This window comes from Stenella coeruleoalba, assembly GCF_951394435.1.
Source record: "Stenella coeruleoalba genome assembly, chromosome: 9".
Taxonomy (NCBI): domain Eukaryota; kingdom Metazoa; phylum Chordata; class Mammalia; order Artiodactyla; family Delphinidae; genus Stenella; species Stenella coeruleoalba.
The window spans coordinates 89,880,841-89,896,130 of NC_137155.1; the positions used below are offsets into that span (position 1 = coordinate 89,880,841).

Below are 15,290 nucleotides of genomic sequence, written 5' to 3' on the forward strand. Positions count from 1 at the left end.
CTAGCTCCACAGATGATAACTAAATACAATATAGGTATTGCTATACTGTTATCACACTCCTGACACAGGGTCTCTGCACTTGCCGTTTCCTCTGCCTAGAAGCCTCTTAGACATACACCTAGTTCTTTCCCTCATCTGCTGATCTTTGCTCAAATACTACCTTCAAAGAAAGGCCTTCCCTGTCTATCCTATTTAAAATCTCAACTCCCCCACTGCTATGGTTTGAATGTTTGTGTCCTCCCAAATTCATATGCTGAAATCCTAATGCCCCAAGTGATGGTAGTAGGAGGTGGGGCCTTGGGGAGGTGATTAGGTCATGAGGGTGAAGCCCTCTGTAATGAAATTAGTGCCCTTATAAAAGAGCTCCCCAGCCCCTTCCACCATGTGAGCACACAATGAGAAGTCTGCAACCAGAGAAGGTTCTCCCCCAACCATGCTGACACCCTGATCTCAGACTTCCGGCCTCCAGAACTGTGAGAAATATATTTCTGGTGTTTATAAGCCACTCAGTCTGTGGTATTTTGTTATGGCAACTTGAATGGATTAAGAAACTCCCCCCTCCTCCAACATCTCCCTATTTTTTTTCTGATTTATTTTTCTGTATATCACTGATCACCATCGAATACATATATATAGTTTACTTCTTTACTTTTTCTTATTTCCTATTCCCCCCTCACATCCTAGAATATAAACTCCATGAAGCAGAGATCTTTATAAATTGTGCTCAGTCTTTATCCCCCAGTGCTTAGGATAGTCGGAGGCAGATTAAGCACGAAGTAGGTGCTCAGTGAATAGCTAAGGAATACATTTTTAAAATGAATCACGAAGCACCTGTAAAATACTTACCTCTACTTGGCACTGTGCTTGATCCTGCCCAAGACAACTTCTAGAAGCCAGGAAACTGTAACCTGATCAAATACCTGCAGCCCAGTGTGTCTGCACAGTGATGGGGCACGCAGAGCAGGTGTCTCCCCTGATGTATCACTAAAGGCTGGGAACATGCTTCATTCAGTCTCCTATACCTTCTCCCTTAACAACTCAAGAACCACTAGGAGAATGAATGGCTACACTGTAAGGCACTGATAACATGTGATAAAGGAGTTCAGACATGGAAGAAGCCAGTTTATAGACATCACTATGAGAAGAAGTGTGGTGGTCAGCTTCTAAGACATCCCCCCAGTGATCCTGTTTTTCTGGCATTCCCATCCTTGTATGGTCCCCAGCCACAAGGAATCAGGACTCCCCTGTGTGACTGACAGAATAACTTCCACAGCTGGGTCAGAAAAAGTATTTTAGCTCCTGCCTTGGTGTCTTGGCTCTCTCACTCTTTGGAAGGCACCTATGCTTACCACTACACCACCAACGTATCCCTCACTCTTTGGGAAGCCAGCTCCCATGCTGTGGTGATACTCAAGCAGTGCCATGGAGAGGAACTGATTCACCAGCATCAACTTGCCAGCTATGTAACAGAACCCCCTTAGAAGCAGATCTTCTAATCCTGGAAAAGTCTTCAGATAACTGCAGCCTCAGCCAACATCCGATTTCAACCTCATGAGAGATCCTGAACCATGTGGACAAAGAATGCCACCTGCCATATCAGCAAACGAAGGATGTTGTAGCCATCAAGCCCTCAGCCACTGCATCTGTCCCCAGCTGTGCACCCTGAGGGGATCCAGGACGGGAAAGAACAAGATACTGGCCTTAGTTAAGGTGCACATCAGAGGAATGATTTCAATGAGCCCAGACACTTGCATCTTCCTATACAGAGGAAAATGGTAAATTCACTAACTCGAGATGTCTGTTTTTTTTTAATTAACAGTGATCTTTTGATGTTCTGACTACCTGGTTTTTGTTGCAAAAACTCCGATATATCCTGGCTCCTCCCTCACCTCTTCCGAGCAGTCTCAGAGCTATCAGATAGAGCTATCTGAGTCTCAGAGTCTATCTGAGAAGCTGCTTCCCAGGCTTAAGTCCTCAGAAATTCCGCCAAATAAAAAAACATAATTCTCAACTTTTAGGTTGTGCATTTATTTTTCAGTCAACAAACAGAACCACCTAAGTGAGCCAGTCCTGAATTCCTGATCCACAGAAATCATGAGAGGTAATGAATGATTACTACTGCTTTAAGCCACGAATTTGGGGAGATCTGTTACACAGCAGTAGATAACTAATACAAGAGGTATCAGAAATGACTTCCACAAAGGAAGTAGGGCTTGAAATAGAGACATCAAAGGAATTGTAGGAATAACAGAGGCAAAGCAGTAAAGAGAATACAGGGGAAACCATGAGCAAAGGCAGATACAAATATTAAACAGAAACCATACCCACACAGAACCTCAGGATTGGAAACAAATCTTAAAGGTCAATTTAGTCCAACCTTTCATCTAGCGCTAGAGTCTACTTTAAAAATAAAACAACTAAGGCAGGGACTGCATGAATTTATCTAAGCTAAAACCCAGAAGAAGGCTGAGTCCTTACAGTGGCCCTCTGTGTAATGATAAAATGAGGAGTATTTAGTCATAACAGAGACCATATTCCTGCATTTGAACTGAGGTCATTCCTGGAAGTGATTTAATAAGAAATTGAGGGGGAAGGAAGATGGAGTACAGAGGAGGGGAGAAGAAAGACAAAAAGGAGGAGAAGCAGAAGAAACAGAAGCAGGAGAAGGAGGAAAAGAAGGGGATCGGGAAGAAGAACAATAACAACTCTACAACAACAGAAGATGAACGAGGAAACACTGATTTATTGAAATGCTGTATGGTGAGTGCTGTCCTAAGTTCTTTAAACACATCATCTCATTTTACCCTCACAACAGCTCCACATCCTCAAATTATTTTAGCTCTACTTCTTCCCTTCCTTCCCAGGAGTCTTCCCCTCACCCTGTTCTCCGGATCTGAGGTAGAGAAAGTGGACAAAACACAGAGAGGAAGGATTAAATCATCATGCATCTGACCTCTTGTCAGGAAAAATCTGAGAATACAGTTAAGGCTCCAGAGGGTCCAATCAAGAAAGAATCCACCCACAGATTCGAGGTCTTCCCTTCACTGAGGATATAAGGCCAGATTTCCTGGGCCGCTGGTCAGCAAACCTCTAATCAAAGGAAGAGTAGATCTGAGATGGGAAAGAAAAAACCTAGAGCATTCTCTGTCCCAAGATATGATGCTTTACTGATCCCAGAGTTGGTTCTTTTAGAGGCCAGTAGTAGACCTAAGAACCCCAACTGGAGGAGGGATTCCTCCACAAAGCTAATAGCCTATTTGTGAAGTTAATAGGAAGCATTTGCCTTTGACCCAAAGAAGCAGGAGGGAGCTTGTTCTGTAGGTAGCCACTTCACAAGATGTTGCCATGTGTACAGTGGTATAGGAAGGGAGGGGGACATCCAGGTCAAGCCAGAGGATATCACGTTAGTGACCATCTCCCACACTTTTCATCCTCCTGGGAGAAGAGAGCATATGTCAAACTAGTATTAGAGAATATAATTTTCAAAACTTAACTCAAGATACTAAAATAGCTGATTATACTTCCAGGAAAACAAACATAGAAAATTAAAGTTTAAAAGTATACATACAGCCTATACCAATTAAAGGCCTACGGATTAATAGTCAAAACATCTGAACATCTCTAAGGTCAGGAAAACTAAACCTTTAACACATACCATACTAATGGCATTGATAATGGACATGAAAGGGTAACCAATGAAAAAAGTCGTAGGGATGCTAGCCAAGATCTCCTATACATGGGGTCAATGAAACATGCTGAAAATAGGTTAAGAGGATGCCCAAGAAGTGTTTACGGAAAGAATGGTCATAAAAATGATTTCTCAGAAAAAAAAATGGCATGACCTCTGAAACAATGGATGTACTGGAATTATCAACCAGATAGGCCAACTTGATTTGCAAAAGGATGCTTTGCTGCCCAGTCCACAGGGTCAGAGAAAGCAATTAGTACCATTCCGCTCTAGCAAATTCCCAGAGCACACAGTCTCAGGTAGAGAGAGGTATTCTGTGCCTCTCTGCATTTCCCCATGGCCCAAGCACAAGGCCACACACAGCAGGTATGTGGCTGAAGGGGGCGCTAATGATAACACACACTCCACACCCTCAAGGAGGTCAGAGCCAAAGGTGCCGAGGTCCCAGCTGCTTCCCCTGCTCTGGGTTTACCATCATTGAAGCTGTCACTGGCGGTGACGTGGGCGAACGGTGACTGGGCCCGAGGCTCCTCACACAGGGAGTAGCTGTGCTCAGCCTGAATGAGAGGCGCCGGGGACGTTGGGGACGGCTCTACCTCCATCGACACACTCTTCTCTGAGAGGAAAGGGTCGTTCAGGAGCTGGCCCAAGACGTTCTGGGAAAACTCATCCAGCAGCTCCGAGAAGTGCTACAAGAAACAAAGGAGGAAGGACTCAGTTTCTCTTAACCATGATCTGACATTTACACACATGTTCTAAAGCAAAAATATCATCCACTGCTTCAGATGAAGTCCCTTATACACAATGTCCAGTTATCTGTTGCTGTGTAGCAAAGCACCCCAAAGAGTGGTGGCTTACAACAGCCAAGAGTTATTATCTCTCACCACTCTGTGGGTTGGCTGGGTGGCTGTGCTGATTTCACCTGGGTTCACTGACAGAGGCACAATGAGCTGGAAGGCTGGAGGGGGCTGGGCTGGGACACTGGACGCCTGGGCCTTTTTCTCAAAGAGCCTCTAGCAGGCTGGGAGTCCTCATAGGATTAGGATGGTAGAGATGTTCCCAAAGGGAGAAAACCAAAGCTGCATGGCCTCAGAGGTCACACATCATCACTCCCTCCACATTCTTCAGGTCAAGGCAAGTGACAAGGCCAGCCCAGACTCATGGGGTGGGAAAACAGACACCACCTCTTGACCAGAGGAACTGCAAAATCACATCACAGGCAAGTGTAAACAGGATGGCATGACTCACTCGGGGCCATCACTGGAACTATCCACCACATTTTGCATTGGGAATATTTTAAAATAAGCTACCTTGTATTTTTGAAGCATGAAAGTGTTATTTATAGCCAAGTGCCAAGTTCAAAGGCATCAGAGGCAGCTTCCCTCTATTCTCCCAAGTACCTGGACTTTGTCCCTTTCTAGTTTTTCCTTAATCTCCTTAATCTCTTCTCATCTTCCATCTCCAACAGCAACACCTCCCTACCCACCGCCATGCCATGACAATGATAAAGAAATGGTCTATACATATATTCACAGGGAGTCCTATATCCCTCGTTCCATGGTCCCACATTAAAGGACTGTAGCCCCATCTACTCTCCCTCACTGATAGGGGGATGTTCATGATATGAGGGTCTGTAGAGCTGGGTTTCTCAACCTCAGCACTACTGACATTTTAGATGGGTGATTTTTTGTTATGGGGGGCAGGGTTGTCCTGTGCATTGTAGGATGTTTAACAGCATTCCTGGCCTCTACTCACTACATGCCAGTAGCACTCCCCTAGTTGTGAAAACCAAAAATGTCTCCAGCCACTGTCAAATGTCCCTTGGCCAGGGCCAGGGGGGTGGGGGTGGGGGTAAGGGGAAGATCACCCTTGGTTTAGAACTACTGAAGTAGAGTATATTAAAAATAATTATAATATAATTTAATTTAAAATTTCACTTGATACCAGCTGTTAGAGCCACTTCTACCTTCTTAATGTTCCCTGAGTCACAGACCAACAGGTGTCATCCTTATTGATTAAACTTTAGGGACACCTCTGGCATAGAAAGGAAGTTAGGAAAGCAGGTACAGCAATAAGAGAACTGATTGCAAATGGTGATACTTGGGGTAGACAATGAAAACTCTTGGGATTTGCAGAGCAACTAAGTCCTACCATTGAACTGAAGTGTCAGTGAAGGTGTTACGAAAATGAATGCAGCTTAGGGAAGCGGGGGGCAGGTAGTAACCCTAAGGTTAGAGCTCTAATATTAGGATAGTTGTAGGGCAGAACTTCTGCTTTTGTAAAGGAGAGAAGCAGACAACAGAGAGGAGGCCTTGCAGGCTAGGTCCTTAAGGCAGAGTTAGATTGCTGGGTTTCCCCAACAGCACAAACATGAGATACGGCTGCATCTCATCAGGACAGAATGCAGAGACGCCACAGGCCTTGGGCACGTCCTAATAGGCATGGGTAATCTGTGAGAACAAGACAGGGTGGTTGGGAGAGGGTTCTCTGTATACAAACATATTTAGAACTGAAAGGTCCTTAGAAGCATCTAAGGTAAGAATTCCCAGATGCCAACTGTCTGCTTCACAATCACCAGAAGAATTTTGCTGTAGTTGTTTTATAATGGAATATTTCAAGCATTCAGAAAAATTAGAGAGAATAGAACCATAAATAATTACATATTGATTCCTTTTTAAAAAATTATTTTTCCACATTGTTACTGCAACATTTTTTCTGTACTCTTTCTTTTTTAAAAAATAAAACATGAAGCTCCTATCCAATCCCCTTCTTTCCTCTCAGAGTTAACTACTACCCTGAACTTGGTGTTTATTTTTCCCATCTAGGACTTTACACTTTTACTACATAAGTATGTTTCTATTACAAACATACGCACTTTTTAAACTTTAAGTAAACAGCACCATACTTCACACCTCCTCTGCAAGTTTCTTCTTGCAAAAAACTTTTTAGGCTTATTCATGTTTACATGTGTACCTCTATTTCATTCAGTTAAATTTCTGAATTGTATTACATTGTACTTATCCATTTCCTCTTGAGGAGCATTAAAAGATTTTTTTAATATATGCTATTGTAATAAACATTATTGAACATAAAGGGAAATTTTAAAACATACCAATCCTATGACCCATCTTCAGAGCTTTTGACTTAGTAGGTCAAAGACAACCATATAAAAACCACCACTACCACCTGTGATTCTAATGTTCACGTCAGTTTTTCAACGATTGAAGGTTGACCGCATCTCCACTCACCATCTCTCTCCCTACACCACTTTACAATTAAGTCCCTGGAAGTTTACAAAGTCACTGGAAGTTTACAAAGTCCCTAGAAGTTTAGACATGCTCAAGGTCAGAGAAAGATTCATGGATTTTGCAGCCATCATGTGCTAAACTTTAGATAGGTCCTGTGGATATAAAGTAATAAAGAAGAAGACAGAAAAAACCCTGCCTTCCTTGAGCTGATCGTATAGACCAGTGCTTTTCAAACTTTTATGTGCATATGAATCACCTGGGGATCTTAAGGCATAGATGCTGATTCACAAATCTAGGTGGGCCCGAGATTCTGCATTACTAATCAGCTCCCAGGTAATGCTGCTGGCCGGTGGACCGGACTCTGCATGGCAAGGAGTAGAGCAGCTTCAAGGCTAAGACTAGGATGCAGGTTTCCTGACTCTCTGATAACATGAAGCCAGGGTCTGATTCCCTAAGCGGCTCCCCAAAGACAAATTTACTGGTTACCTGAGGGTGAATATTCTGCAAGCGTTTGATGGAATTCTTTTCAAGACCAAAATTAAGGAAACAAGAAGAGAAATAAATGACACAATGTAAAATGCAAAAGCAAGACTTGAACTCACAATCCCTGCATTCCCAAGCCACAATTCTGTCCCTGTGCTGCAGTGTCAGCCCTTGCCAGCTATGCTGGCCCATCTAAGCCTCTGGAATCCTGAGGCAAGGCTCTCTTTGATTGCCGGTGCTTTCCCATGGAAGTTGGCCATGCTGGGCTGCTCTGCTGACACCATTTTCTTTCTCCTGAGTAGCACTAATGAATGTTTTCATGAACATCCCCCGGATAACCAATAATAAACCTTCTCTAACTCTGCTAACCATCCCTGACCTCCCCTTACTTTGGATTTTGTAGTGATTATCATGTCACCAAACAATTTAGTCCTAAATGACAGGGAGTCCTGAAGAACTCATGGTTGTTAAAAAGTGCATTATGGGGCTTCCCTGGTGGTGCAGTGATTGAGAGTCCGCCTGCCGATGCAGGGGACACGGGTTCGTGCCCCGATCCGGGAAGATCCCACATGCCGCAGAGCGGCTGGGACCGTGAGCCATGGCCGCTGAGCCTGCACGTCCGGAGCCTGTGCTCCGCGACGGGAGAGGCCACAGCAGTGAGAGGCCCGCGTACCACAAAAAAAAAAAAAAAAAGTGCATTATGACAACCTTCCCTCTGGAAAAAGAAGCTCCTCAGAAGAAGGGAGCAACTGTGCTTAACCACCACCCACACGGAGGAACTCAGCAAAGTGGTGAGCACTGAGAAGGTCCCAGAGAGACATTTGTGTGTCTTTGGGGTCCCAAGGATACGCCCAACTTGTCCCAACCAGACGCTGTGACTCAGCCCAGCAAATTAGCTCCAGCTGGGCCTCCCTGGCAGCTATGGGCTCTGGGGCTCAGCAGACAGGTCAAGCTCCTACTGCCTGTGCAGGAACCAGGCCAGAATCAGACCATCTTTAATTCCAGTGAGAGAGGGGCATATGGTCTTGGAGGCCGAAGACCAGAGAAAGAAGCAAAGTGAGCCTCAAAGAGGGAGGCTTTCTGCCTACACACACTTTAGCAAAGGACTACTCGTGTAGTAGTTCAAGGGCTATGAAATGTCAGTTGAATTCTTTCAAAGACATGGCATAATAGCATTTTACCGTTCTGCCTAAGAGTTTCATCAAGCTTTATGGGTTTATAATACTTTCACAGCTTTCCCCTCAACCAATGTTCACATCAGTCCTGGGAAGTTGGCTTTAAACGCACTGTTCAAGGTCTCAGTCACCTACTGTTTGAGCTTCGCCTTGAACACAGATCGTCTTATTGCAAATTGACCGAACTTTCCCCACATTATTTCTCCTAGGAAAGAAGTATCCGAGCTTTACAACCCAACGGCTTGGAGAAGTTCTAACCAGGATGAAAACCTGATGCTGATCATTAATGAAGATGTTGATAGGATCAGGTGGTAGGCTCATCTGATGGACTTAGTGCTTGACATATTAGATTTTCAGAAAATGAGCTAAGTGTTTTGCTATAAGGTAGGCATGTCTCCATGTATAGATGAGAAAACTGGGGCTCAGGGTGGTTAGGTATGTTGCCTAAGGTTGGAGATGCATAACTGAATTAATATTCCATCCCAAGGCTAGCCAGTTCCAAAGCCCATGTACTTTCTACCACGGAATGCTCCATCATTTAAGTCAGCCTCTAAAGCTGACATGTAGTAGAGACTAGATTTTAAAAAACAAAAGACAGACTCACTGACAGCCCATCCACTCATCCATTATGAACACACAGTTCTCACATTCGAAGTGTAGAAATGTGTCAGGGGTTTGTTAGATGGAGAGGCTCCTGGTATCACTCCCACGGGGCATCAGCAATGAGAACAGAAATATTTTCTTGCCCTTTGAGTGTGGTTCTGCCAAAGGGTTCAAAGCCACATCACAGACTCTCCGGTTGGAAGAAACTTCCTGTCGAGGTTAAACCTCTATCTCATGACATGAATATTCCTCATCTCCTCGGTGAAGATGCGTGCAACTTCCTTTATGAACCCTTTTCAAGGTCTGTCTCTCCATTACTGAAGACCTGGCATTTAACATCCTTCAACCTGGCCCCAACCGTCCTGTGAAGTCTTGTCCCCCTTTATTCTTTATTTTCTTAAGATTTTTTTTGATGTGGACCATTTTTTTTGATGATTTGTTTTTATTGTTTAATATTCCTTAAAATGTGAAGATCCTATTGTACTTTTCTCTAATTTTTTTTCAATTTTCTCTATAGTTTATTAATAAGTCAAAAGAAATTTTTTTTTTTAAAAAAGAGAAGCATCATAAACCTTTTCCTTCTCCTAGTTCCTGGGTCTTTTTTTTTTTTTTCCACACACACACACTGTATTTTATTTTTACAAGAGATAAATAGACTGACACCAAGCATTGTAAATGCATGACCACAACAGGAGCAACAATGATTGCAATTATCAAACACGAAACACACTCATACTATGTCATAATATTGACATTCAGTCCAGGAATCCTCCACTGTTACAGCTCCTTTACTTTGCAGTGAAAATTGGTTTGTATATTTTTTGCCTCTGAGTCCTTGTGGGACTTTTTTTTTTTAATTCAAACAGAAAGTCACAAAAATTATAATCATCCTCATCAGTTCACTCAGTCCCACGTAATTAATTTTTTTTCATCTTGATCTTTTGTTAGCACTTTTATGAGTTCATCAGTTTTCCATTAGCGTTCTGAAAATGCTTATTCATTCAGTTCAGCAGTACAGTCAGTTACCAGAAACCTGTACTTGTCAGTCTTTTCGATGAATTCCTTGAAGATGAAACCCTTTTATAGGAACATATTTCCAAAGCATCAGAGTACATCCGCAACCGTCTGTAAATGACAAAAGACTTAAAAATGACCACGGTTAAAGATTTGATGTAAGTTCATAAGGTGAAGTTTTAACCACTGGACCACCAGGGAAGTCACTCCCTTTATTCTAATACATGACACTTTCATTCCAGCCCTAACAGTGTCCATATCGGACGCTGGAGCAATACAGCTTTGGAGCCAGACGACTGGATTTGAATCCTGGCTCCTAGCTGTGCAAACCTGACGAAGACCCTTCAGTTTTCCAAACTCCAGTTTGCTCCAACTGTAAAGTGAGGCTAATAATACTACCAGCTTCCTGTTGTGATGATTAAATTAAATAATGCGTGTAATGCACCTAACGCTTCACGGGCAAAGCAATCAATTTTTTAAAAAGCTTTTTTAAAAACAAAACCCTATCAAAATGGAAACAAAATGTGGGCATTCTCTACTTGTACACTGGCTCCCCCCACTATTCCTCCTAGAATATCCTTTCATTTTCCTCTTCTATCAGGAATCTACCTAAAACAAAATAAATCTATTTCTTTTACAAAGTCATCCTAGACAGACACAGCTTGAACTGACCTTGCACTTCCCTGACAAACTACAGCTCTTCAAATAAGTATTTCTTAACTGGACATTTTTTTTTTTTTAACTTTCCTTTGATGTTCCTTTCATTGCCAACTTAAAGTTTTTGTCATTAGGCCTTATAAACTCTGTGACCCAGATGTAAACACTTTTACCTACCCCCCTCTGAGCCCAGCACAGATCACAGATCATATGTACTCACCAATTTTCTCTTTCCACCTATTATTATTGTGTAATATCCCAGTCGAGCAGTAAACAAATCTAAATTAGAGCCCAGGCCTCCCCAACAATTATAAATAAATGCTATCCAATGTTTAAAACACATATCCAAACTTACAAATCAGATAAATTAAGAGAAGTTGTTACCCTTACATAAATGACTAACTTTATAAGAAGTTACCCTGACTCTGAAGCATTTACACTTGTGTTTGCAGGCCCTTAACTAGCTGTCGAGGGAGCTTGCAAGGAAAGGGTGGTTTCAAGTCCGGGCCGCCTCCTTCTGCTAACAACTGCCCCAAGAACCAGGGTCGTGGGGGTGAGGAAAGTGGAAGGAAAATGAAGGATTCGTAATTTTTTTTTTTTTTTTTTTTTTTTGCGGTACGCGGGCCTCTCACTGTTGTGGCCTCTCCCGTTGCGGAGCACAGGCTCCGGACGCGCAGGCTCAGCGGCCATGGCTCACGGGCCCAGCCGCTCCGCGGCATGTGGGATCTTCCCAGACCGGGTCACGAACCCGCGTCCCCTGCATCGGCAGGCGGACTCTCAACCACTGCGCCACCAGGGAAGCCCAGGATTCGTAATTCTTGAGCTCCAGCAACTGGTTGTATAAAGATATGAAGCTGTCTTTCTTGTGCTGCTCTTCACGGGGGTTCACTCACTCAACAGAGTGAGCAGCTCCTGTGAGCAAAGCCCGCGCTGGGCAAGGCGTGGACAGAATATGATTAAAGGTCATCTTATAAAGAGAGGACTGTCCTGAGGTGCAACATGAGTTATCTGAAGTATGTCGCATGACTGCTGGGCTCATAGAAAAGGTTCTAAAGCAATTTTGTCCCCCTGATGTGGGCCCAACATCTTTTGTGCTGGATCAGAGTAGGGACAGGAGTTCTAGTCACAGCCCTACACCTCACTGGCTGTCACCCCACCTCTTCTGGATTCTGTCTCCTCGTCTGTAAAACTGTGTGTGTGTGTGTGTGTGTGTGTGTGTGTGTGTGTGTGTGTGTGCGCTGGAAGGTGAGGGTAAGTGATTGAGAAGACTTTGGACTTGGTCAGTAGTTTCTCACCTTTTTTTGATATGTAGACATTTTGAGAATCTAATGAAAGCTTCCTGCTGGTAAATGCCCACGGGCACTACACGCCAAGTGCAGGATTCTGTGGGGCTCCCCCACCCCGCTCCCCCCGGGGTCTGTCCATGGAGAGGAGGATTCCGTGGATTCCGGGTAGACACTCCCAGCAGAGGTGGTAGTAATAACACACGACGCGTTATCAGTCATTGCTGACAAGCTATTCGGCTCTGCTACACTATAATTTTCTAAAATGTGGCAGGTGATATTAAAATGGAAAAGCTTTGCCGCTTAGGAAAAGAACGAGGGAAAACGCCCTCTTTCTGCTTCTTGGGTTTATTTAGCTTTGCCCCTGTTACCCTGCCCAGGGGCAGTGAAACGGGTGGGGCGCAAGCTCCGAAAGCAGAACTTGACCGCTCCCTGCGGGAGGCCCGGGTCCAAGGCTCGGGCTCCGCCGCCCGCGCCCCACAAAGATCCTATTCTCCAGGCCCGCCGCCTGGAAACCGGCTGCCGGCTGGAGGCTCCGTCTCAGGCAGGGGAAGAAGGGTTTTTACTGAAAAATCGCAGCTAGGAGCCTTGCCCAGAGCACTGAATGCTCCACAGACAGCAGTCACGGATATAGTGGACACGGCGGGGGCAAGCTGACAACCCCGAAAGCCTCAAAGAAACGCAGGGAAGTAATTTGGAGGGCACGCCTCAAATTCACTTTAGAAACCAAGGTTTCCCTCCAATAAAACACAGTCCGCCTGTATTGCGGGGGACGGAGGGAAGTGAGGTAGAGAGGGGAGGGGGAGGGGGGAAGAGGTGCCTTCCCCGCTCCACTCTCCCAGGGGCCCACCTTCAAGGAGCCGCACGTTAGACCTGAGGGGATTCCTGCCCTGCATATGTGCCCTGCGCACATACCACACAGAAAAGGGCCAGATGACCACCTGGAGAAGAATAGGCCACTTTGTCCAAGTTACAAGAAAAAAAAAAAGGCTCACAAGTCAAACCCTATTACAGTGAAATTTCAAGGGGACCCAATTTTTTTCTGGTACCAAAATTTAGATACATTACATATTTCTCTAAATAAAAAAAAAAAATTGGGAACTGAGGCTTGGAACTCTGTTACACAAGAGGTTTGGAAATTTGGGGGGTTTTGTTCCTTTGATGAAGTGATGTTGGCTTTACTGAAATTTTACAAGCAGTGGCAAAAATTGTTTTTTAAAGAGCCCAATTCCAAAACATGCACACTCTGGTTTTTAATATCCAGATGTGGCTTTCTTTGTAAAACAAGTATGTGAAATATGTCAATCAAATTATAAAGGTACTAGGGATGCTTATTTAAAGGAAACCTGCTATAAGTCCATTGATAGGATATATTCTATTTTCTGTAAAAAGAGTCACCCCTAATTTATTAATTATGCAAATATAAAGTTTTACATATGCTATGTGCTTCAAGGGAGATGTACCAATACTAATTCCTTTTTAAGCTACATCATTCTTCATCATTAAAACAGGTAATGATGCACTTTCTCTGAATGCAGTCCAATCCTGAATGGTCTACAGCAGTTCTTAGCTTAACATTGGATGTGAAAAAAAATTCACTGCTTCACTTTATACAAACAAATCAGTTAATGAGATTAAGAGAAAAACACCAGTGGTGGCTTCTGCTGGCAAAGGAAAGCTAAGAGATTCAGCATTAGCTGGCGCAAAGAAACTCAATCTGCCTACTTCTTGGCTCACTTACATGGACAGCTGCAAATGCCCCAAAATGCACTGCTTAGTTCTTTCTGAACCCAAACTAGCCTTAGCCTGGTGGAAGGCCTCTCCTTCCATGGCTTAACAGTGTCTAACCAATCCCCACAGGAATAAAAATGTCAAGAAAATATAATAAGAATAATAAGGATAATATCATCTCCCATGTCCAACACATAATGGTTTACATATGACAAAACACTTCCACATCACTGTTGTATCTGATCTTGACAAGATCAAGGATTATCCAGAGTGTACAGCTGGAGGTTGTGGAGCGAGTGCAGTAGAGCAGCATGCCTGCTTTCTGGTTCCCACGCCCATATACTTCCAGCACAGCCTTCTCCCTCCCGATCACTAACACAGAGACCTCAGCAACCAGATTGCTGACTGTCAAATGCTTCTTGAATTGCAATGTGGGCCTGAGATCTGGGCAATCTCTCCTCACACTATGGGAGGAAATCCTTAGGGTCCTTTCAGAGCAGTCAGAACCATTCCAGAAATAAATTATAGTCCATATAAGATGGAGGAGTCCTCTCTGATTGGTTTTGAGAAACTCAAACCATCCCCCAGAGTCCTTCTATTGCCTCTTCCTTCTGCCAAACAGACAGCTGAATTCTCCCAACAAACAAAAGCCCTTCAAAACCATGATCAAGCCAACCATTTAAGGCTGAGGCAGTAGAGAATCTGCCATTGTGTCCTCTCCATCCACGGTGGGAGAGCCAGAGGCACCTGGGATGGTGAGAGGCAGCCATCAGGATGACCGAGTCTTCCTTCCCACCTACTCCACTTTGACCCCTAAGTCCAGATTCTACCTCCACACTCTCAATGGGAGTGCTGGTGACCCTGTGGGGCTTTCTGTCTGATCTATCCTACAGGCCAAAGCCAACAAAATGTTTGCTTTTAACCTCCCACACTTAAAAAATTCTCCAAAGTAACTCAAAGTCCAAATTCCCCACAGTTAAGACTTAAAATTGATTTAAGTTTCTTATTCACTATTTCCCAGTTAACGTCCCTGAAGAGTTTCTTCCTAATTGATGTTTTATCCTTTGTTTGATACTCCTCCTGTCCTTTACCTTCAATTTGCAGGTTTCAACCCTTTTATGTTCTCATTATATGAGGAAATTCAGAGGCTGTTTTGGTCAGGCTCTTCTAATTGGGTCTCTTGCCCCCTCTACAAACATAATCTGCTCCTCTCAGGTTCTTTCCACTCTCCTAAACAGAAAACAACTTCCCATTTTCCCTCTTCCATCACACACCTTCCATTACCAACACTTCAGTCTTTACTCCACCAGGAAACACCCAGGGCATTCCCTCATATCCTTCAGTGAAGGCCCAAGCTAAGACATTCATTGTTTGTACGCTCTTAGGTCTGACACTAAAACAACTAAAA

General features: G+C 43.8%; 1 protein-coding gene across 1 annotated transcript in view; it reads right to left on the reverse strand.

Moving 5' to 3' along the window:
• The window catches only part of CREB3L2 (cAMP responsive element binding protein 3 like 2), a 120,862-nt gene that overhangs the window by 47,947 nt on the left and 57,625 nt on the right, over positions 1-15,290 (reverse strand). Inside the window, exon 2 of the mRNA XM_079930958.1 lies at positions 4,161-4,377. Within this exon, the coding sequence (XP_079787084.1) occupies positions 4,161-4,377 (217 nt within the window). The remainder of the gene's footprint in view (positions 1-4,160; positions 4,378-15,290) is intronic.